Here is a 25,737-nt window from a genome sequence, read left to right as displayed (position 1 = left end):
CAAGGGGATCTATTTCAATACAAGGAGTATAGCAAATAAAACAGATGAGCTGACAGCACAGATAAACACGTGGCAGTATGATATCATAGCTATTACAGAAACATGGCTTAAGGAGGGTCAGGAATGGCAGCTCAATGTTCCTGGTTACAGGGTTTTCAGACGTGATAGGGAGGGGGATAAGAAAGGAGGAGGAGTGGCAAGTTTGGTCAAGGAAACTATTACAGCTGTGAGGAGGGATGATATGTTGGAAGGTTCATCAAATGAGGCCATATGGATTGACCTAAGGAACAAAAAAGGGGCAATCACACTGCTGGGAGTGTACTATAGACCCCCAAACAGTCAGAGGGAGATAGAAGAGCAGATATGTAGGCATATCTCTGAGAAGTGCAAGAACAAGTAATAGTAAGGGATTTTAATTACCCCAATATTAATTGGGATAGTTTTAGTGTGAAAGGAATTGAGGGAGCAAAATTCTTGAGGTGCATTCAGGAGAATGTTTTTCGCCAGTCTGTAGCAAGTCCAACAAGAGAGGGTGCAGTTTTAGACTTAGTTTAAGGAAATGATGATGGGCAGGTGGAAGGAGTGGCAGTAGGAGAGCATTTTGGTGGTGGTGATCATAATTCAGTCAGCTTTAACATAATTATGGAAAAGGACAGAGGAGTTAGAGTTCTCAATTGGAACAAGGCCAATTTTACTAAAGTGAGGAGTGATTTAGCGAAAGTGGACTGGAAACAGCTACTTAAAAGTAAATCAGTGTCAGAACAGTGGGAGGCATTCAAAGGGAAGATTCTGGGGTACAGGGTAAACATGTTCCCACAAAGAAAAAGAGTGAGGCGGCCAAACCTAGAGCCCCATGGATGTCAAGGAGCCTACAGGGTAAGATAAGGCAGAAAAGGAAAGCTTATGACCGACACTGAGAACTCAATACTACAGAAAGCTGAGAGTATAGAAAGTGGAGGGGCGAAATCAAAAAGGAAATTAGGAAAGCAAAGAGAGGGCATGAAAGAATATTGGCAAGCAAAATCAAAGTGAACCCAAAGACATTTTATCAATACATTAAGAGTAAGAAGACTAAGGAGAGAGTAGGACCCAAAAAAGACCAAAAAGGTAACCTATGTGTAGGAGCAGAAGATATTGGCATGGTTCTCAATGAATACTTTGCGTCTGTCTTCACAAAAGAGGGGAACGATGCAGATATTGTAGTTAAGGAGGTGTGAAGTATTGAATGTGATAAACACAGGGAGAGAGGAAGTATTAATGGGATTAGCATCCTTGAAAGTTGATAAATTACCAGGGCCAGATGAACTGTATCCTAGGCTGTTAAAAGAAGGAAGAAAGGAAATAGCAGAGGGTCTGACCATCATAGAGTCATAGAGCCATAGAGTTATACAGCACAGAAACAGGCCCTTTGGCCCATCTTGTCTGTGCCGGCCATCAAGCACCTAACTATTCTAATCTCATTTTCCAGTACTTGGTCCGTAGCCTTGTATGCTATGGCATTTCAAGTGCTCATCTAAATATTTCTTAAATGTTGTGAGGGTTCCAACTCTACCACCTCTTCAGGCAGTACATTCCAGATTCCAACCACCCTCTGTGTGAAAATTTTTTTCCTCAAATCCCCTCTAACCCTTCTATCCCTTACCTTAAATCTATGCCCCCTGGTTATTGATCCCTCCGTAAAGGGAAAACGTTTCTTCCTATCTAACCTATTAATGCCCCTCATAATTTTATATACCTCAATCATATCTCCCCTCAGCCTTCTCTGCTCTAAGGAAAACATCCCGAGCCTTTTCAGTCTCTCTTCATAGCTGAAATGCTCCAGCCCTGGCAACATCCTGGTGAATCTCCTCTGCACCCTCTCCAGTGCAGTCACATCCTTCCTATAGTGTGGTGCCCAGACTGTACACAGTACTCCAGCCTAACTAGCGTTTTATACAGCTTCATCATAACCTCCCTGCTCTTATATTCTATGCCTTGGCTAATAAAGGCAAGTATCCCATATGCCTTCCTAACCCCCTTATCTACCTGTGCTGCTGCCTTCAGTGATCTATGGGCAAGTATACCAAAGTCCCTCTGTTCCTCTGCACTTCCTAGGGTCCTACCATCTATTGTATATTCCCTTGCCTTGTTAGTCCTCCCAAAATGTATCACCTCACACTTCTCTGGATTAAATTCCATTTGCCACTGCTGCGCCCATCTTACCAGCCCATCTATATCATCCTGTAATCGAAGGCTTTCCTCCACACTATTTACGACACCACCAATTTTCGTGTCATCTGCGAACTTACTGATCATACCTCCTGTATTCATGTCTAAATCATTAATGTACACTACAAACAGCAAGGGACCCAGCACCGATCTCTGCGGTACACCACTGGTCACAGGTTTCCACTCGTAAAAACAACCTTCGACCATCACCCTCTACCTACTGCCACAAAGCCAATTTTGGATGCAATTTGCCAAATTGTCCTGGATCCCATGAGCTCTTACCTTCTTAACCAATCTCCCATGTGGGACCTTATCAAAAGCCTTACTGAAGTCCATGTACACTACATCTACTGCTTTACCCTCATCTACACATCTACGCCCTGCCTCGAAAAATTCAGTCACGTTAGTTAGACATGATCTTCCCCAACAAAGCCATGCTGACTATCCCGGAGTAATCCCTGCCTCTCCAAGTGGAGATTAATCCTGTCCCTCAGACCTTTTTCCAATAGTCTCCCAACCATTGATGATAGACTCACCGGCCTGTAATTACCTGGTCTATCCCTGCTACCCTTCTTGAATAATCGTCCCACATTTGCTGTCCCCCAATCCTCTGGTACCTCTCCTGTGGCCAGAGAGGATTTGAAAATTTGTGTCAGAGCCCCTGCTATCTCCTCCCTTGCCTCACATAACAGCCTGGGATACATCTCATCTGGGCCTGGGGATTTATCCACTTTTAAGCCCACTAAAACTGTTAATACTTCTCCCCTTTCAATGCTAATTTGTTCAAGTATATCACAATTCCCCTTCCTGATCTCTACACCTACATCGTCCTTCTCCATAGTGAACACAGATGAAAAGTAATCATGTAAAACCTCACCTATGTCCTCCAGCTCCACACACATTTTGCCACTTTGGTCCCGAATGGGCTCTACTCTTTCCATGGTTATCCTCTTGCCTTTAATATACTTATAAAACGCCTTAGGATTTTACTTTATCTTGCCTGTCAGTGTTTTTTCATGTCCCCTCTTCGCTCTCCTAATTACATTTTAAGTGCCCCCCTACACTTTCAACACTCCTCTAGTGCCTCCATCGTTTTCAGCCCTCTGAATCTGCCATAAGCCTCCGTTTTTTTCCTGATCCAATCCTCTATATCCCTTGATATCCAGGGTTCCCTGGACTTGATGGTCCTACCCTTCACCTTAACGGGTACATGTTGGCTCTGAACTCTCACTATTTCCTCTTTGAATGACTCCCACTGGTCTGATGTAGACTTTCCTACATGTAGTTGCTCCCAGTCCACTTTGGCCAGATCCTGTTTTATCCTATTAAAATCGGCCTTCCCCCAATTCAGTACCTTTATTTCCAGTCCATCTTTGTCCTTTTCCATAACTACCTTAAACCTTACAGAGTTATGGTCACACCTCAAAAATGCTCCCCCACTGACACTTCTACCACTTGTCCAGCTTCATTCACTAGGATTAGGTACAGTACCGCCCCTTCTCTTGTAGGACTTTCTACGAACTGCCTCAAAAAGCTCTCCTGTATGCATTTTAAGAATTCCGCCGCCTTTAAGCCTTTTGCACTAAGACTATCCCAGTTGATATTGGGGAAGTTGAAATCCCCTACTATTATTAGTCTATTATTTTTACACTTCCCTGCGATTCGCCTACATATCTGCTCCTCTATCTCTCCCTGACTGTTTGGATGCCTGTAGTACACTCCCAGCCAGGTGGTTGCCCCCTTTTTGTTTTTAAGTTCCACCCATATGGCCTCATTTGAGGAACCTTCTCAGATATCATCCCTCCTTACTGAAGTAATTGACTCCTTGATCAACAGTGCAATGCCACCTCCTCTTTTACCCCCTCCCCTGTCATGCCTGAAGATTCTATACCCTGGAATATTGAGCTGCCAGCCCTGCCCCTCCCTCAACCATGTCTCTGTGATAGCAATAATTTCATAATCCCATGTGATAATCAACGCCCTCAATTCATCTGCCTTACTAGTAAGACTCCTTGCACTAAAATAGATGCAATCCTTCCTTGCATTTTTCACTTGTGCCTTAACAGGTCTATATTTGCTCTGCCTTCCAGACTGACTCAGTTTCTCTTCAATATTTGACTGTGCATCACCCCCTCACTGTACCTCCACTCTGTATCCCACTCCCCTGCCAAATTAGTTTAAACTGTTCCCCCCCTACCCCCCCCAACAGCACTAGCAAACCTCCCAGTAAGGATGTTGGTTCCGTTCCGGTTCAGGTGCAACCTGTCCAACTTGGACAGGTCCCACCTTTGCCAGAAACAGACCCAGTGATCCAGGAAACTAAAGCCCTCCCTGCTGCACCATCTCCTCAGCCACGCATTCATCTGCTCTATCCTCCTATTCTTATACTCACTAGCACGCGGCACCGGGAGTAATCCAGAGATTACAACCTATGAGGTCCTGCTTTTTAATCTGCCACCTAACTCCCTCAATTCTTGATTCATCCCTCTTTCCACCTATGTCATTGGTACCAATGTGTACCATCACCTCTGACTATTCACCCTCCCCCTTCAGAATGTCCTGCAGCCGCTCCAAGACATCCTTGACCCTAGCACCAGGGAGGCAACATACCATCCTGGAGTCTCGTTTGCGGCCACAGAAACGCCTATCTGTTCCCCTTACAATTGAATCTCCTATCAGTATGGCTCTCCCACTCTTTTTCACCCCCTCCTGAGCAGCAGAGCCATCTGTGGTGCCACAAACTTGGCTGTTGCTGCTTTCCCCTGGGAGGCCATTCCCCCCCAACAGTATTCAAAATGATATATCTGTTTGAAAGGGGGATGGCCACAGGGGACTCCTGCACTACCTGCTTGTGCCTACTCCTCCTCCTGGTGGTCACCCATCCCTTTTCTGCCTGTGCAGCCATTACCTGCGGTGTGACCACCTCGCTAAACGTGCTATCCACGACGTCCTCAGCATCGCGGATGCTCCACAGTGAATCCACCCACAGTGAGTCCATCCGCAGCTCCAGCTGCGCAATGCGGTCAGCTAGTAGCTGCAACTGGACACATTTCCTGCACACATGGTCGCCAGGGACACTGGAAGTGTCCCTGATTTCCCACATAGCGCAGGAGGAGCATGCCACGGGGCTGAGCTCTCCTGCCATGACTTAGCCTTAGATTAAGCTCCTTAGTTACTCCCTTTAATTTAGAGTACTAATTATGCTAGGGACCTTATTCCACTCCAAACACTACCTCCTACAATCTAAATCCCTACCTTTACTTTTACTTCAGATATTGAAAGTAAGGAAAAAAGGGTAGAAATACCCACCTGTTCCTACTTACCAAGCAGCTGCCTCCCTTTGCAACGGGTCACTTTCTGAACTGTGACATCGGTCGTGGAACTCTCTCGCTGGCCCTGTGAGAGTGTGTGAGAGTATGCCTCTTTTAAGCCGTTGCAACCCCTGCTCGCCGGTGCCTGTCTCCTCGCAGGTCTGCCTTGGACTCGTCAAGTACTCACCGGAGACAGGTATGGTGCTGGAAGATTGGAGAATTGTTCATGTTGTACCTCTGTTTAAAAAGGGAGCGAAGGATAAATTGAATAATTAGAGGCCAGTCAGTCTAACCTCAGTAGTGGGCAAATTATTGGAATCTATTCTGAGAGACAGAATAAATTGTCACTTAGAAAGGCACAGGTTAATCAAGGATAGTCAGCATGAATTTGTTAAGGGAAGATCTTGTTTGACCAACTTGATCAATTTTTTTGACAAAGGAATGAGGAAGATAGATGAGGGTAGTGCAGTTGATGTGGTCTACATGGATTTTAGCAAGGCTTTTGGCAAGGTCCCACATAGCAGACTGGTTAAAAAAATAAAATCCCATGGGATCCAGGGAAGTGCATCAAGGTGGATACAAAATTGGCTCAGTGGCAGGAAACAAAGGGTAATTATTGACAGGTGTTTTAGCGACTGGAGGGCTGTTCCAGTGGCATTCCGCAGGGCTCAGTACTGGGTCCCCTGCTTTTTGTAGTATATATTAATGACTTGGATGTAAATGTAGGGGGCATGATAAAGTAGTTTGTGGACAACACAGAGATTGGCCATGTGGTAGATAGCGAGGAGGATAGCTGTGGGCTGCAGGAAGATATCGATGGTCTGGTCAAATGGGCAGAAAAGTGGCAAATGGAATTCAACTTGGAGAAGTGTGGGCTGATGCATTTGGGGAGGTCAAACAAGGCAAAGGAATACATGATTAATGGGAAAATATTGAGAAGTGTAGAGGAAGTAAGGGCCCTTGGAGTGAATGTCCACAGATCCCTGAAGGTAGCAGGACAGGTTGATAAGGTGGTTAAGGAGGCATATGGAATCCTTTCCTTTATTAGCCGAGGTATAGACTACAAGAGTAGGGAGGTTATGCTGGTTCTGTATAACTCATTGGTTAGGCCACAACTTAAGTACTGTGTGCAGTTCTGGTCACCTCATTACAGAAAGGATGTAATTGCATTAGAGAGGGTACAGAGGAGATTTACGAGCATGTTGCAAGGACTGGAAACTTGCAGCTATGAGGCTGTTCTCCTTGGAACAGAGAAGGCTGAGAGGAGATCTGATTGAAATGTACAAAATTTTGAGGGGTCTGGACAGAGTGGAGGTGAAGGGTCTGTTCACCTTAGCAGAGAGGTCAGTGACGAGGGGGCATAGATTTAAAGTGATTGGTAGAAAAATTAGAGGGGAGATAAGGAAAAACATTTTCACCCAGAGGATGGTGATTGTCTGGAACTCACTGCCTGAAAGGCTAGTTGAGTCAGAGACTCTCAACTCATTCAAAAGGAGTCTGGATATTCACCTCAAGTGCTGTAAGCTGCAGGGCTACAGACCAAATGCTGGAAGATGGGATTGGAATAGGTGGATCGTTTTTCGGCCGGCACAGACACAATGGGCCTCTTTCTGCGCCTTAAACTTTCTATGATTCAATGATTCTAAACAGAGACACACAGAAAGATTCAGAAACACACACATACAGAGACACACAGATACAGAGACATACAGAAACACACAGATACAGAGACACACAGAAACACACAGATACAGAGACATACAGAGACACACACATACAGAGACAGACAGAGACACACAGATACAGAGACACACAGAAACACACAGATACAGAGACATACAGAGACACACACATACAGAGACACACAGAAACACACAGATACAGAGACATACAGAGACACACAGATACAGAGACACACAGAAACACACAGATACAGAGACATACAGAGACACACAGATACAGACATACAGAGACACACACATACAGAGACAGACAGAGACACACAGATACAGAGACACACAGAAACACACAGATACAGAGACATACAGAGACACACAGATACAGAGACACACAGAAACACACAGATACAGAGACATACAGAGACACACACATACAGAGACAGACAGAGACACACAGATACAGAGACACACAGAAACACACAGATACAGAGACATACAGAGACACACAGATACAGAGACACACAGAAACACACAGATACAGAGACATACAGAGACACACACATACAGAGACACACAGAGACACACAGATACAGAGACACACAGAAACACACAGATACAGAGACATACAGAGACACACACATACAGAGACACCCAGATACAAGATTTTAAAAAATATTCGTTCATGGGATAGGGATATCGCTGGCTAGGTCAGCATTTATTGCCCATCCCTAATTGCCCTTGAGAAGGTGGTGAGCTGCCTTCTTGAATTGCTGCAGTCCATGTGGGGTGGGTGCACCCACCATGTTGTTAGGAAGGGAGTTCCAGGATTTTGACCCAGCGCCAGTGAAGGAATGGTGTGTGGCTTGGAGGGGAACTTGCAGGTGGTGGTTTTCCCATGCATCTGCTGCCCTTGTCCTTCTAGGTGGTGGAGGTCATGGGTTTGGAAGGTGCAGTCGACGGAGCCTTGGTGTGACCTGGAGGCTTCTCAGGCTCTGCTGCTGTAACTTCAGCAGATGTGCCATGGAAACTAAAGAGGTTTTTCCAGACTTTCCAATGCACTTCCACTGAGGTATAACAGTGGAGTGGGAGAAACCTAGTGCAAATCCCTGCTAATACAGGAATGCACATAAAGATGCGTGCACATTCAGATACAGACAAAGACAGAGCTGCACAGATAGATATACCCACCCCCCACACACATATAGATTCATAGACACACCCACATATATCAATGCAAAGAGAGACATGTCACACAGAGAGACAGGAAGAGACAGAAATATGTCTACACACACACGCACACTCACATTGAAGAGGAATGTGAGAGACACAAGAGCAGAAAGAGATGCACAGAGACACCGAAGGAAAAGTCAAAGGGTGGGGGACATGCAAACACAGTGAGGGAGAATTGTATACGGGCTCTCTGATGAAGCTGATTGTAGAGGAATGAATGAGTATATGTTTGGGGAGCTGTCATTTTTGGTATAACTGTCTTAAAGATCTCCCTCTGGCTTTAGTGGCATAATGTCAACCCAATGACAACATAATGGAATCAAACCTTTACCAGGCATCCACTCTTTAACAAGCTGAGGTCGTGAGGAGCTCAGTACCTGCAGCACTGTTAGCAGTGTCATACTTGCACATCAAAGCGAATATCAGGGGCCACTTGACTTGGTAAGTGAATACAATTCACGATTCAATGAATATATAGATTGTCGCTTGATGTCACCCAGCAACACAATGCAGACCCTATCAGAGTGTCAGCACAGGAACTAAAGCCCTTCACTTGCTGTAGTCTGTCAGACTAAGTAAACAGAAAAGCCTTCACTTATCTACAGTTAAAGGCTATTTGGAATTTAGCAACTGCTCATTACTGTCTGAGCTTTATGATTACAAAGAGTGCTTTAAAGGGCAACATTCCATAGATCTCCTTTCTTGATGGGGTCAACAGATTGCAACACCAAAACAGATAGGCTATTCACCCATCTGGAATAAAATACTTCCATCCTCCATATGCCATTGATTTGAAAGAGTCTACAGTTTTTGTCTCTTTTGCCTCATCCATTTCAAGTGTCATCAAGGTATATAAATAAGCACTTGACAACACTCCCCCCTGCTTTCATGCTCACATCTCTATCCTGGGCTTGCTGCAGTGTTCCACTGAACATCAACGCAAGCTCGAGGAACAGCATCTCATTTTCCGATTAGGTACACTACAGCCTGCCGCACTGATCATTGAGTTCAATAATTTCAGAGCATGACGGGCCCCCCATTTTACTTTTATTTTTAGTTATTTTTTCTTTTTTCTTTTTTTAAATTTTTTACAATTTTTTTTCTTTTGTTCATTTCATTTCATTGTAGTTTGTTCAGTTTGCTTACCCAATGTTTTTTTTCCATGTTTGTACTTGCTGCTGTTCAATCTTCAGTTCGTTAACACCCTATCTGTACTCATGCTTTGTCATTCAACACACCATTAACATATTTTTTGCCTTTGCTCCATGACCTCTTGGTCAGCTATGTGGCCTTGTCCAATCTACACCTTCTCCTTTGTTATCTCTTGCCCCACTCCCGGCTCACTTGCTTATAACCTTTGACATTTCTAATATTTGCTAGTTCCGAAAAAGGGTCACTGACCCGAAACGTTAACTCTGCTACTCTTTCCACAGATGCTGCCAGACCTGCTGAGTGGTTCCAGCATTTCTTGTTTTTATTTCAGATTTCCAGCATCCGCAGTATTTTGCTTTTATATAAACAAGCAAATTGGGACAGGAATTTGGATTTGACCTGCGAAGATTGAGTTCAAGAAGCAGAAGCTCAAGAGACACCTAGACACTGAGACACATAGATACACATACAACAGGAATGTCCTTGAGGTTTCTCATGCTCAGCTGCTGTAACTACAGCAGAAGTGCCATGGAAACTAAAGAGGCTCTCCCAGTCTTTCCAATGTACTTACATTAAGATAAAACAGCGGAGTGGGAGAAGCCTAGAGCAAATACCTGCCAGTACAGGAACACACATATAGATGCACGCACACTCAGATACAGACAAAGAGAGAGGCGCATAGATATTCAGCAGTGATTTAATTTAGGTTTTCAAGATAGTAAGAGGAACTGATAGGGTAGATAGCGAGAAACTATTGCTGCTGGTTGGAGAGTCTAGGACTAGGGGACATAGCCTAAAGGTTAGAACCAGGCTTTTCAGGAGTGAAATTAGAAAAAAGCTTCTACGCACAAAGGGTGGTAGAAATTTGGAACTCTCTTCTGCAAATGACAATTGATGCTAGATCAATTGTTAACTTTAAATCTGAGATTGATGGATTTTTGTTATCCAAAGGTATTCAGATCAACCAGTATCTCATTGAATGGCGGTGGAACAGGCTTGAGGGGTCTAAATGGCCTCCTCCTGTTGTAATGATCCTATGAGTGCCACTCATTGGGCAGACTGCTGTAAGATACAATGAGTTGATAGACAACCTGCTTTCAGCTTGGCCAGATGTTTCAGTTCTAACTCTCCTGTCACCTTTACTTTAATCCTTCTCATTGGTGATCTGAAGTGCGCTCGAGTAAGGGGGTCAACTTGAGTTACGGGCAGGTTGTCATTTGAAAATGTGGGGTGGGTGCGTCTTCAAGCCCGCTAACTACTTGCTCGTGGACTCTCGTGTGGGCAACAGCACTCAGTGCAAGGTAGGAACTTGAGGCAGCGTGCCGCAAAGTGCCTAGTTTGTGGTACTATTTCCCAGGTCTCCTCATCTTGAGCAAGAACCCAAAGGGACAGGAGCCTGATTCACAACACATCCTCCGGCCTAGGCCCTCGAGACAAGATTGTAAGACCTTTAATGCAACATGCTGCTCTTTTGAAAAAGTAACCAATGCCGTGAGGATTTCGAACAGGAGTCTGCATATAACAGATTATAATAAAGAATGGCCTGAAATTTCCTGGAATTGGATCTGGTTATTTTGTCGCAGTAAGTTCCCTGCCTATATTGGCTTCCAGCACAGGGAACTAGCAAAAAATTATGGAATGTAAGCCCTTAAAAGTAAATGAAAAGGCCCTGAAATTATAGTAGAGCCGCTTGGCCAGTAGGACAATGAGAAGCAGCCTGAGTGGACAGGCCATCTCGAATTACAGGAACAGAGTCATAAAACCCAAGGAATCACTTGACTGTGACCTAAAATGTGAACTCGCTCATGATGGAAGCACACTCTGCCTGATCGACCCAGCAAAGAACTCTTCTATGCAGTAGCAACACAACTGGTATTTTCCACTAATAGGATGCTACTGTCAAGTCAAAGTGATGTTTTACCTACCACACAAATGAGTAATGTGGCATATGAATTGCAGTGCTGGTGCGATACCAGGCTGTCCGTCCCAACACTGGCAGATCAAATCAAACAGCATGTCCTTTCAGCTATTAGCAACAGGCAGAGTATTGATTGCACTCAACCAGCCTGTGCTTGCAAAACTCAGAACATAATGTCCATTAGATGTGATTCTGCGATTGGACAGCACTTGCTGAACAATCCTGAGTGTGTAAGAACTACACTAACAACCACTTTAAGATTATCAGTTGGTATACTCAGGGACTTGTCCTCTGCAAGTAAAAGGAACATGTCCAGGCTTTGCACCTTTTTTGAAGTAAACAAAAGCATGAGAGACAATACTTCCCTGGTGCATCCTCCATGGCAATGCCTTGACCAACCAGAGTCAACTTGCCAACTGATCAGCACTCTTTTCTCATACAGTAAAAATTGTTGCTCCCTTTGAAATTTGGCATTCTTGCATCTGTTCTGACGAGTGCAAGATGAAAAGCTTCGACAGCATGTCTTTTTTCAGCAATACTTCACTAATATCTAGAGGCTGCTGCCCAATTTGGGAGAGCTCTCCCACAGACCAGTCGAGAAAAAACCTGACCTAACCATCCTCACAGAATCATATCTATCAGCCAATGCCACATATTCCTCTATCACCAGCCCAAGGGCAGGACAGACCCACCAGAGATGGTGACACATCCCATGAATGAATAAAAAAAAAGTATGCAATCAGGTGGAAGTGGCCCTGGGAGAACTCAACATTGACTCCATACCCCATGAAGTCTCATGACATCAGGTCAAACACAGGTAAGTAAACCTACTGCCCTCCCTCAGTGGATGAATTAGTACTCCTCCACGTTGAACACCACTTGGAGAAAGCACTGATGATAGCAAGGGCACAGAATGTACTCTGGGTGGGGGATTTCATCACCAAAAATGGCTCATTAGTACTACCAGAGTTGGCCAAGTCCTGAAGGTCATAGCTGTCAGACTGGGCTTGGGGCAGGTGGTAAGAGAACCAATAAAAGGGAATAACCTACTTGACCTTATTGACCTGTTGTGGATGCACTTGTCCATGACAGTATTGGTAGGAGTGACCACCATACTGTCTTGTGAATACAAAGTCCCATCTTCACATTGAGAACAGCCTGTATCATATCATGTGGCATTACCAACCTGCTAAGTGGGATTGATTCAGAACAGATCTAGCAGCTCAAAACTGTGCATCCATGAAGTGCTGTGGGCCATCAGCAGCAGCAGAATTGTATTCCACACAATCGTAACCTCATGGCCCAGCATATCCCTCACTCTACCATCAAGTCAGGGGACCAACCCTGGCTCAATGAGCAGTGTAGGAAAGCATGCCAACCATACCTAAAAATGAGATGCCAACCTGATGAAGCTACTACATAGGACTACATGCACGCTGAACAGCAAAAGCAGCATGATATAAACAGAACTAAGCAATTCCACAACCAATGGATCAGGTCAAAGCTCTGCAGTCCTGCCACATCCAGTCACAAATGATGGTAGACAATTAAGTAATGACCGGGAGGCGGAGGAGGCTCCATGAACATCCCCATCCTCAATGCTGGTGGAGTCAATCAAGACAAAGCTGAAGAGTTCATGACCATCTTCAACTAAAGGTAGTGAATGCATGATCCTACTCGGCCTCCTCTGAAGGTTTCTACCATTACAGATGCCAGCAGTAACAGAAAGGATTGATGAAGGTAAGGCAGTATTTCATAAAGTACCACATAACAGACTTATCTGAAAATGGAAGGATTAAAGGGAAAGCAGTAACTTGGATACACAATTGGCTAAGGGATAGGAGGAAGAGAATCGTGGCGAATGGATATTTATCTGACTGGAGAGAAATATGCAATACCCTCAATTACCTTCCTATCAGTGTACCCTTAATCATCAGCAAAGAGATGGAAGGTATTGTTGACAGTCCTACCAAGAGGCACTTACTCACTAATACCCTGCTCACTGATGCTCAATTTTCCACCAGGAACACTCACTTCCAGTAATCATTACACTCTAGTCCAAACATGGACAAAAGAGCTGAATACCAGAGATGAGATGAGAGTGACTTCCCTTGACATTAAGCCGGCATTTGACAGAGTGCGGTATCAAGGAGCCATCACAAAACTGAGGACCACTGACCTGCCCTTCCCTATCTGGGCTTTTTATGATCTTGCTATCCCATCTGACAGTCTATGAATTTCTTCCTCTCTCTGTTCTTCACCTCCCGTTCTGGCCCTTCCTAATCTGAACTTTTGGACCTAAATCCTCTGGCCTGCCCCTCTCTGGCCTGCACTCCCTATCCCTAGGGGAGGCGGTGGCGTAGTGGTATTATCACTGGACTTGTAACCCAGAGACCCAGGGTATTTCTCTGGGGACATGGGTTCGAATCCCACCTCAGCAGAATGTGGAATTTGAATGTAATTAATAAATCTGGAATTAAAAGCTAGTCTAACGATGGCCATGAAACTATTGTCGATTGTTGTAAAAACCCATCTGGTTCACTAATGTCCTTTAGGGAAGGAAATCTGCTGTCCTTACCTGGTCTGGCCTACATGTGACTCCAGACCCACAGCAATGTGGTTAATTCTGAAATGGCCTATCAAGCCACTCAGTTGTACCTAACCGCTACGAAGCCAATAAAAAGGAATGAAACAAGATGGACCACCCAGCATCGACCTAGGCACTGGATCGTCATTCCTTCACTGTCGCCGGGTCAAAATCCTGGAACTCCCTTCCATGTGAGTGTACCTACCTCACATGGACTGCAGCAGTTCAAGAAGGCAGCTCACCACCACCTTCTCAAGGGCAGTTAGGGATGGGCAATAAATGCTGGCCTGGCCAGTGTCGCCCACAACCCATGAATGAATAAAACAAAAATCTTCCCCCTCCCACTCTATCTGCCCCTCCCTATCAGTCCTCTCTCCCTATCTGCCCTCTCTACCTATCCCTCGCTCTATATGCCCCTCTCTCTATCTGCCCTCTCTATTTGTCCTCACTCTCTATTTGCCCCTCTTTCTATTTTCCCTCTCTCTCTTTCTGCCCTCTCTCTTTCTCTCTATTTGCCCTCTTTCTCTATCTGCCCCTCTTTCTCTATAACTGCTTCTTTTTCTATCTGCCCATTTCTATCTGCCCCTACTCTCTTCCTCTCTATTTTCCCTCTATTTGCCCTCTCTCTTTCTCTCTATTTTCCCCTCTCTCTATCTGCCCCTTCCCTCTTTCTCTCTATTTGCCCTCTCTCTCTGTCTGCCCCCTCTGCTGCTGTCTCCTCCCCTGGAGGTACTCTCTCTCTCAGTGCGTCAGCGCGGCTCACTCCTCCCCTGTCCATATTGGGGCGGCTTTCGCTGCTCACTCTCTCCCGGCAGTGCTGCGCTCCCGGGCCAGGTGACAGCAGCGGATCGAGGCGGAGCGGGAGCCGCAGAGTAGGGCAGCAGCGGAGGAGAGCATGGGAGGCGGCTGGGAGCTGCAGCCGGCACACAGCTCTCGGAGACTGGCACTGCCTGGCATGGGCGAGGGGTTCTCCCCGGCCGCCCTGTGACTGCGATGCCTCCCATTCTCCAGCTCTCGATCCAGAATGGGAAGCGCTGTTTCGAAACGCAAAAACCCGCGGAACAATGCCATCTCCTCGGCTGAATCCAAGGTTAGGTAAGTGGCACCTGGGTCCGGAACTGGGCACAGCCAGTGCCACCTTAATACCACCCAGCAGTCTCACACCCCGTCTGCATTATTATATGTGTATCTATAAATGTGCATTGTTGCAACCTATTGTGCTGCATGGAATTGCCAAGTTGCATCTTGTTTCTAAGTTCCCTGTCTGATTTGTTGCTGGGGTCTGTTAATGCGATTGATCTCCCTTACTTGCGAAAGTTAATGTGACGAAAGTTTGCTCGGTCCTGTTAAGAAGGAAAAGAATCCCAATACACTTGGTGTCAGGGCCCCTTGCCCTGGGAAGCGGTGCTTCAGATCTTACACAGGGCGACTGATCATTAGTTTATTGTGCGGCTCAGTGTAAAGATGTGAGGCTGATTTTTCTCTCAGGGGCTCAACCAAGCTCCAGACTGGTTTCCACTTTGGTCTTCCAGTCTTTGTAATTGCATTCGGGTTTTCTCTGTGTCTCTCCTCCTAATGCCCATCTTTCTCCCTTTTGTATCGTTTCCTCAGTTTTCAGTGTGTATTATCTATATTCAGAATGACTCCTGATATATATTTGGGCTTCTCTTTACTATCCTTTGCTGTCTGTTATTTACTTGCTTTGTATTGTCCCTTTGTGCAGTTTTTCTGTTGTCTCTGGCCTTTCTTTTTATCTCTTCCTCTATAAATCCTTTTATCTTTTTCTCTGCTCTGCTGTGCCCACCCAGTCTCTCATCTGTTTCTCTGTTCTATTGCTACAATTCATTGACACGATTCTGACTCCTCTCTCTACTCTATAGAATTTGCACCATTAGCCCGCGAGTAGACATAGTCATAGAGTAATTTATGGCACAGAAGACCATTCAGCCCATCATGGGGTGTTAGTCTATTTAAACCGGCTAGAATAGCAGAGAGGAGTGCTCTACAATGTGCTAAACATTTGCCCACTAATGTCGCAGTTATTTCTAGCTGTCTGCTTTTTCGTTATCTTTCTCTGGTTTCTTCCTGTTGTCTTTCTCCACAATTTTGCTCTTGCTTCTGTTGCCTCTCTGTGTTGGCTTTTCTTTTCCTTTTCTTGTCTCTCTATGTTCTTTTGTCTTGTCTCTGTCACACATCACACTAAGTTAGAGGTTTACCCTACTCAGCAATTGAGGAGAACTACACCCATCATTTTCTGGATTGATTCGTGGGGAATTTTATGAGGAAAGGTTGCATCGACTAGGGTTATATTTCCTTGACTATGGAACATTAAGGGATGATATAATTGAGGTGTTTAAGGAGATTGAACGAGATTATAGGGTATATGACTTAAAGATGCAGCAGTTGGAAATGTATTGAATGTGCTTTACTGCCTGCTCAGTAATGGGTTATTGAATTTGATTGAGTCATATTTACAATGCTGCTTGTACTGGAACTGATCGATTGTTTCTGAACTGTTCATTCAATTGCCCCCTTGCAGCTGCAAGGCGAGGTGAACCTGCTCATATTTTAGTGTCAATTTATCATTCCCAACCCTTTTGTGCAGTTTTGTTCGGTTTGCATCCCTCTCACATTTTTCTCTTTGTCTCCCTGCCCTGCTGCCCTGTTGTCATGTTGTGGATTCGAATGTGAAGAGCAGCACGAGCTTTTGGAGAGTATCTGTTGCAGACCGAGGCTAGTACCAGCAGCACCAAGATGCCAGGTAAGGGACCATCTCTCATTTACTGTGTGTAAGGAGTCACTCCCCCCATTCCCCTTGCCCCTGGGTTGCCTTGCTTTCATAGGTGTAAGAGTCGCTTAGAAGACAAGCTGGTGATATCTTCTGTTTGTCGTGAAGGTGCTGATCTTCTCTATCTCTCTCTCTCGGGAAGTTCCCTGGTTCTAATGATCAGGCTGCTGCTGATCCCATTGTGTTCCTGCCATGTACAGGTCTCACGGACACTTTTGAATGGAATTGTATCTCCGTGAGATTCTGAGTGTGCGCATGTTCTTGTGTATGAGAGAGAGAGACATAGGAACAGAAGTAGCCCATTCAGCCTCGCGAATCTTTCTGCTATTCGATGCAGTGGCTGATCTGTGTCTTAACTCTGTTTATCCACCTTTCTTCCACACCCCTTAATACCCTTACCAAACAAAAATTTATGTGTCTCAGTTTAAAAATGTGAATTGATCCCCAGCCTCAACAGCATTTTGAGGGCCAGACTTCCAGATTTCCACCAGCTTTTGTGTGAACAAGTCCTTCCTGACATCACCCCAGAACAGTCTAGCTCTAATTTTAAGATTGTGCCCCCTTGTTCTGGACTCTTACACATGAGAACTGGTTTCTCTCTCTCTGCCCTATAATCTCCTTTAGTCTTCTTAAACATCTCAATTATATCACCCATTAATCTTCTGTACTCAAGGAAATATAAACCTAGTCTATGCAACCTTTCCTCGTAATTTAACCATTTTAACCCCGGTGTCGTTCTGGTGAATCTGGGCTGCACCCACTCCAGGATCAGTCTATCCTTCCTGTGGTGTGGTGCCCAGTACTGAGCACAGTACTCCAGATCTAGTGTAACTGGAGCTTTATATAACTGCAGCATAACTTCGACCCCTTTGTATTCCAATCCCCTTGAGATAAGAGCTAACATTCTATCATCTTTTGTACCTGTCCACTAGCTTTTAGTGCTTCCTGTACGTGGACCCCTAAATCTCTCTGCTGTTCAAGACTGAGTGGAATTGTAAATCTGTGGGATTGTGTATGTGTGAGAGAGAGCGGGAGATCATAGAATCATAGAAATTTACAGCACAGAAGGAGGCCATTTGACCCATTGTGCCTGTGCTGATTCCTTGAAAGAGCGGTCGTGCTTAGTCTCACATGACCACTTTATGTCCATAACTCTAAGTTCGTCATCTTCAAGTACCTGCCCAAGTCCCTTTAAAATTATTTACGAAATCAGCTTCCACCACCTTTTCAGTTAGTGTTCCAGATCCCAAAACTCACAGTTTGAAAAAAATTCTCCTCTCCCTTCTGAGTGGGATTGTATGTCTGTGAGACTCTATGTGCATGTGCATGAGAGAGAGACTGAATGGAATTATAAATCTGCGAGATTATTTATGTGTGTATTTGTGTGAGAGAGAGAGCTACTGCGTGGGATTGTATTTCTGTGAAAGGTTCTGTGTGTGTGAGAAAGACTGAGTGGCACTGCATGTCTGAAAGGTTCTCTGAGCATATGATAGTGATGGTGATGGAGCCTCTGAGTTCTGGAATCCACTACACTAGTCTGCATTTCTTTAGGTGTTTTTTATATTAAGTGTGTATCCGATTGGCACTCATAATCCCAACAGCAGCAAAGGCCCATGGAAATGTGGCTCCACATCTGGTCCGGTTCAGGGAGCTAGGTCCGTAGGCACAGAACCAGTCTGCACATATGCACTGTGCACAGCAATTGGGTCTGTTCATTATTTCGCCCGGGCCAGCCAGTGTGGAAGTGTGGAAGTGGGCGAATAGTGCACAAAGGAGAAGTAGTGAGAAACAGACAGACAGAGCTTCTATTTCACACAGGAGAGCAATTTACTCATTCTCAGGCCATTCTATACTTGCATAGTGTTGACAAGAGAAAGAAATAAGGAAAGAGTTGCATTTATATGACTTCAGGATGTCCCAAAGTGCTTTAGTCAATGAAGTACTTTTGAAGTTTAGTCGCAGTTATAATCTAGAAATTGTTGTAATGTGTAATTAATGTTGTAACATTGCAGCCAATTTGCATACAGGTCCTGCCAGCGGCAACGTGATAGTGACTGGATAATTTGTTTTTAATTGACGTTGGTTGAGGGATAAATATTGGTCAGGACATCAGGAGAACTCCCCTACTCTTCTTCGCAATTGTATCATGGGATCTTTTACATCCACCTGAGAGGGCACCTGACTTTTTTTTTATTAAAATAAAACCACACAGTTTGTATATTGTATGACCCTTAACGTCTTATCCAAAAGGCAGCATCTTTGACAGTGCCACAGTCCCTCTCACTACTGCGAGATTTTGTGCTGGAGTTGTTCGAGTGGGACTCGAACCCACAGCCTTCTGACTCAGTTGAGAGTGCTAAGGCTGACACCAGTCTGAATCGAGGGGCTTTTGGGAAAGTCATAGTGGCTGGTCATACACCAGGAAGAAAGACTGGGGAGCTGGTCGTTTTTCACTCCTCTCTAAAAAACCCATTTGTGTTGAGCCTAGCTTTCGATGGTTATGTCAAATTCACTGTTTCCTCAAGAGCTGCAACAGGGGCAAATTATTTGGCAGGATATAAGTGACAAATAAATCCTGGACATTTATAATGAGCTTAGCCATCATGAGAGATCCAGTGAGTGTCCTTAAGTATAATCTGTTACCCTCCTGTCAAGCACTTAGCTTAATAAGAAGTGGTCTCAGTGTCTGAGCGTGTGTCATGAAGAAATAGGAACAGCAGAGAGAGAGAAAGAGAGAGTGTAAAAGAAACAAGAAGAAAGCGAGAGAAATAGAGAGTGAGAGAGAGATAAAAAGAGAGATAGAAATAGAAAGAGATATTGAGAGAAAGACGAAGTGAGAGCAATAAAGACAGTGAAATAAGAAGAATGAAAGAGAGAGAGAGAGCTGTGCTGACCTCTCGTACCCTAAATGCCACCTCTTCCCCTGAGCTGGGTGCCTGATCCAAAAATGGTTGCAGGAAAAATCAAGAGGGTCATACCCATGCATCTCGCTACATTTTTTTTGCATATAAAACCAAAAGAGAACAGAATTTCTCCTGAGAGTCGAGCCAGTGATAGGTATATGTGCATACTTGCCCACTGTCCCAGTTTTAATCAGAATGTCCTGACATTAATCAGTGCCACTGGGAAAAGCACAATGTTCCCAAACTGCAGAATCAGCTGATTTGCTGGTTTCACAGAAGACTGCATCTCTTGCCATATCTCCCCTCCCCCAGCGGCAACTAAATTCCACTGATTCAGCGCACTGCAGTTTCAGAGGTGTGGGATTGTGTGTCAGTAATTTTTGTTTTATTCATTTAGAGGGTGTGAGCATCACTGGCAAGGCCAGCATTTATTGTCCATCCCTAATTGCCCTTGACAAGGTTATGGTGAGGCACCTCCTTGAGCCGCTCCAGTCGTGATAGGCAAGTGAAGCGTATGCCATCACACTCCTGACTTGTGCCTTGTAAATGGTGGAAAGACTTTGGGGAGTCAGGAAGTGAGTTACTTACTGCTGACCTGCTTTTGTAGCTACAATATTTATGTGGCTGGTCCAGTTCAGTTTCTGGTCAATGGTAACCCCCAGGATGTTGATGGTGTCAAGGTGAGTGCTTAGATTCTTTCTTATTGGAGATGGTCATTGTCTGGCACTTGTGTGGCACAAATGTTATTTGCCACATATCAGCCCGAGCCTGAATGTTGTCCAGGTCTTGCTACATGCAGACAAGGAGTGCTTCAGTGTCTGAGGAATTGCGAATGGAACTGAATACTGTGCAATCATCAGCGAACATCCCCACTTCTGGTCTTGTGATGGAAGGCAGGTGATTAATGAAGCAGCTGAAGATGGTTGGTCCTAGAACACTGCCCTGAGGAACTCCTGCAGCAATGTCCTGCAGCTTAGATGATTGGTCTTCAACAACCACAATCATCATTTGTGCTAGAAATGACTACAACCAGTGGAAAGTTTTCTCTCTGATTCCCATTGACTTCAATTTTGCTCCTTGATGCCACGCTCAGTCAAATGCTGCCTTGATGTCAAGGGCAGTCACTCTCACCTCACCTCTGGAATTCAGCTCTTTTGTCCATGTTTGGACCAAGGCTGTAAACAGGTTTGGAGCTGAGTGCTCCTGGTGAAACCCAAACTGAAGATCGGTGAGCAGGTTATTGGAGAGTAAGTGCCACTTGATGGCACAGTCAATGATACCTTCCATCATTTTGCTGATGATTGAGAGTAGACTGATGGGGCAGTAATTGACCGGTTTGGATTTGTCCTGCTTTTTGTGGACAGGACATACCTGAACAATTTTCCACATTGTCAGGTAGATTCCAGTGTTGTAGCTGTATTGGAATAGCCTGGCTAGGGGAGCAGCTAGTTCTGAAGCACAAGTCCATAGTACGGCTGTTGGGATGTCTTCAGGGTCCATAGCTTGTGCAGTATCCATTGTGCTTAGCAGTTTCTTGATATGTGGAGTGAATTGAATTGGCTGAAGACTGGCATCAGTGATGCTGGGGACCTCAGAAAGAGACTGAGATGGATCATCCACTTGGCACTTCTGGCTGAATATGGTTGCAAACGCTTCAGCCTGGGCTTCATCATTGAGGATGGGGATGTTCCAGGGATCGGCACTGACATGTTGCATCAGAAACATTTGACAAAATTATTGACTCAGCAACGGAAATGTGTATATAAAGTGTATAGCCAACCTAATGCCATCAAAACACAGCCCAATTTAAAACACATTTCTCCCAATTTAGTGAGACACCTGGCATTGTTTTTGCTTGCACAAGTAGTCAATGTCTGCACGCACACTTGATGTAGAGATGTGGAGAATTCAGATAGATGACTATCTGTCAGGAGTGATCTTGATCTCTTTGTATCCCCTCTCTCTCTCCCTCTCTCTCCCTCTCTGTGTTCATCCATCTCTCTTCTCTGTGTCCATCCCTCTCCCCTCTTTGTGTCCATCCCTCTCCCCTTTGTGTGTCATCCCTCTCTCTTCTCTGTGTCCATCCCTCTCCCCTCTTTGTGTCCATCCCTCTCCCCTTTGTGTGTCATCCCTCTCCCTTCTCTGTGTCCATCTCTCTCCCCACTCTCCCCCTCTGTGTTCCCCCTCTCTCTCTCCCTCTCTCTCTCTCCTCCCTGTGACACTCTTCCCCCTCTCCCCTCTCCGTGTTCATCTCTCTTGCCACTCTCTCTCTCTGGTCTCTGTGTTCCTCTCTCCCCCTCTCTCTCTCTTCCTCTCTCCCCCCATATCCCCCCCTCTCCCCCCCTCACTTTCTCCCCTCCTGTGCACCCCCTCTTTCTCCCCTCTCTTCACCCCCCTTGCATCCCCCTCTTTATCTCCCTATGTCCCCCTCTCTCTCTCTCCCTCTTGCCCCGCCCCCCCACTTTGTCTCTCCTCCCTCTCTCTCCCTTCGCCCACCATGCACCAGGACTGTGCAAGCACATTGCTGCTCAGCGCTGGCCCCACACTCTGAGAGAAACCAGAATCTTTGGAGAGCTGAGAACGTGGGCTGTCTGCTTAAAAAAAACCCAGCTTGCTCTGGCTCAAAGAAGTCTTCCCTTTCCAGTTGTATCATTGCTTTCCAAGCGCGCTCTCCTATCTATTCTAATCACACACCAACACTCTCCATGGCTGATTCTGCAGGTCGAACATGGGCAGGGAGCACTTGATTGACAGCACCAGTCTTCCCAGCGAGTTCCACCTCCCTGCCCGCTCGGAGTCCATGGAGGTCCGTGCCCAGGCAAACCATGTGTGCTTTTGATTGGTAGATTGGCGGGCAGCATACAAAACCTCAGCGGGCCATGGGATCTAGCCTGATGCCCTGATTATCCCGATCCTTTGTAACTGCTTTCGCTCGTTTAGCCGACCCCTGGGATGTTCATGGAGCCTCCTCCTCTTGTTATTTATTGAATTGTCCACCACCATTCACAACTGGATGTGGCAGGACTGCAAAGCTTTGCTCTGACCTGTTGGTTGTACAATTGCTTACCTATGTCTGTTGCATGCTGCTTCTGCTGTTTCGCATGCATATAGTATTGTGGCTTCACTAGGTTGGCACTTCATTTTTAGGTATGCCTGGTGCTGCTCCTGGCATGCTCTCCTATGTTCCTCATTGAGCCAGGCCTGGTCCACTGGCTGGCTTAATGTTAATGATAGAGTGAGGGCTATGCCAGGCCATGAGGTTACAGATTATGATTGAGTACAATTCTGCTGCTGCTGATGGCCTACAGTACCTCATGGATGCCCAGTTTTGAGCTGCTGGACCTGTTCTGAGTCTGTCACATTTAACACAGTGGCAGAGCCATTCAACAACAAGTTCTACAGCTTCCATTGTGGAATTTGAACCCATGTCACTCAGCATCTGGATTATTAGTGCAGTAACATAACCACTATGCTACTGTTTCCTTCCAAGTGTGAGATTGTGTGTCCTCAGTGTGAATAAGGGACTTTGTCTCCACACGTACTGAGTGGTGGTCCCTCCTACCAATACTGTCAGGGACAGATGCATCTGCGACAGGTAGATTGGTGAGGATGAGGTCAAGTAGGCGTTTTCTTCCTGATGGTTCCCTCACCACTTGCCACAGGCCCAGTCTGACAGCCAAGTCCTTGGCCAGCTCGGTTAGTAGTGGTGGTGTTGAGCCACTTTTGGGGATGAACATTGAAGTTCCCCGCCCAAAGTACATTCCATGCCTTTGCGACGCTCAGTGCTTCTCCAACTGGAGCTCAACATGGAGGCACAATGATTCATCAGCTGAGGGACGGTGGTGGGTGGTCATCAGTTGTTGTTATTTTTCTTAAACATTTGTTTCTCTGAATCTACCTATCCTGCTCCTTAATTGCTTCAGGTTGAGCTGGTGCTCCATGTTTTTTGAGGCTGACATGGAACTGATCCATTAATGCATCTTCAGAGAATTTTGTGTTTTGTGTCTCTCCTACTTCCTTGAGTCCTCTTGGTCGAACCCTCTTTCTATAACTATGCAGAACCCTGCACTGCATTGACTCACAAGCACTTTTTACATGCTCAAAAGTGTTTTGGTCTGAGCTGGAGCATTTTGGCCACTGGCGCTGCTCATCTCTAGCCCAGTGATTTGTTGCTGCACACTGTGTGTATCGAAAAGGGAATATTGCAATGGAGGGTGATGTATTTATGCTGGTGAATTATCCTGTAGCTCAGCCGCTTGCTCTGTTTCACTATCTCTGGGGTGTATTGTGCTGCAGCTGGAGGGAGGGGTCAGAGGGAGCAGACAGATTAATACACGATTTTATAGATGCTGTAAGCAAAGAATCATTTTAAACATCCAATGCTGAATGCGACAGAATTCCAGCAGATTTTTTACAGCCAGCACTCAAGTGTAATTACAATGAGACAACTAATTGCTGCTGTTAACCTGGAGTGAGTTGGCGCACAGCCTAGTATCTGCAGTCACTCAGCCCGTGTGTTCTGATTCAATCTAAGTCAGAAACAAGCTTCAGCCACTTGTGCCTGTGAGTGTCTGTCTATGTTTGTGTGGTTACATTGCTGTATATCTCCCTGTGTTCGTACCTATCTGTGGGAGTGATTTAGCACGTTGTGGGCATGCATCTGTCAAAATGTATTTGTGGTTAACTATCAGTATGTGAGTTTGTGTATGGGTTTGTATCTATAAATTTGTATATGTGCTTGTGTATACATTGCATTTGTATACATATGCTTCAGTTTAAATACACTTTTATATGGAGAGTCTTTGCAAGTATTTTCATACGGGTGTACAGATATGTAGCATATGGATGTACTTTTTTTATTCTTTCACGGAATGTAGGCATTGCTGGCTAGGCCAGCATTTATTGCCCATTCCTAATTTCCCTTGAGAAGGTGGTGGTGAGCTTCCTTCTTGAACCGCTGCAGTCCATGTGAGGTAGGTACACCCAGAGTGCTGTCAGGAAGGGAGTTCCAGGATTTTGACCCAGCAACAGCGAAGGAACGGTGATATAGTTCCAAGTCAGGATGGTGTGTGGCTTGGAGGGGAACTTGCAGGAGATGGTGTTCCCGTGCATCTGCTGCCCTTGTCCTTCTAGGTGTTAGAGGTCGTGGGTTTCGAAGGTGCTGTCGGAGGAGCCTTGGTGAATTGCTGCAGTGCATCTTGTAGATGGTACACACTGCTGCCACTGTGCATCAGTGGTGAAGGGAGTGAATGTTTAAGGTGATGGATGGGGTGCCAATCAAGCGGGCTGTTTTGTCCTGGATGGTGTTGACCTTCATGAGTGTTGTTGGAGCTGCACCCATCCAAGCAAGTGGAGAGTATTCCATCACACTCCTGACTTGTGCCTTGTAGATGGTGGACAGGCTTTGGGGAGTCAGAAGGTGAGTTACTCACTGCAGAATTCCTAGCCTCTGATCTGTTCTTGTAGCCACAGTATTTATATGGCTGGTCCAGTTCAGTTTCTGGTTAATGGTAAACCCCAGATGTTGATAGTGGGGGATTCAGTAATGGTAATGCCATTGAATGTCATGGGGAGATGGTTGGATTCTCTCTAATTGGAGATGGTTATTGCCTGGCACTTGTGTGGTGCGAATATAACTTGCCTGTTATCAGCCCAAGCCTGAATGTTGTCCAGGTCTTTCTGCATCTAGACTTGGACTGCTTCAGTGTCTGAGTAGTCACGAATGGTGCTGAACATTGTACAATCATCAGCAAACATCCCCACTTATGACCTTATGATGGAGGGAAGGTCATTGATGAAGTAGGTGAAGATGGCTGTGCCTAGGACACTGCCCTGAGGAACTCATGCAGTGATGGCCTGAGACTGAGATGATTGACCTTCAACAACCACAAGCATCTTCCTTTGTGCCAGGTACAACTCCAACCAGTGCATATTTGTATGTTTGTTTGTTCATATATGTGT

General features: G+C 45.4%; 1 protein-coding gene across 1 annotated transcript in view; it reads left to right on the top strand.

Annotated features, from left to right (window-relative positions):
* The first annotated feature begins 15,109 nt into the window (after positions 1 to 15,109).
* nsmfb (NMDA receptor synaptonuclear signaling and neuronal migration factor b) overlaps positions 15,110 to 25,737 on the top strand; it is a 75,955-nt gene continuing 65,327 nt past the window's right edge. Inside the window, exons 1-2 of the mRNA XM_068011892.1 lie at positions 15,110 to 15,180; positions 16,779 to 16,846. Of these exons, the coding sequence (XP_067867993.1) occupies positions 15,110 to 15,180; positions 16,779 to 16,846 (139 nt within the window). The remainder of the gene's footprint in view (positions 15,181 to 16,778; positions 16,847 to 25,737) is intronic.

This window comes from Heterodontus francisci, chromosome 32, assembly GCF_036365525.1.
Source record: "Heterodontus francisci isolate sHetFra1 chromosome 32, sHetFra1.hap1, whole genome shotgun sequence".
Lineage (NCBI taxonomy): Eukaryota > Metazoa > Chordata > Chondrichthyes > Heterodontiformes > Heterodontidae > Heterodontus > Heterodontus francisci.
The sequence above is the reverse complement of the archived record's forward strand: the minus strand, read 5'-3'. Positions and strand labels throughout refer to the sequence as shown.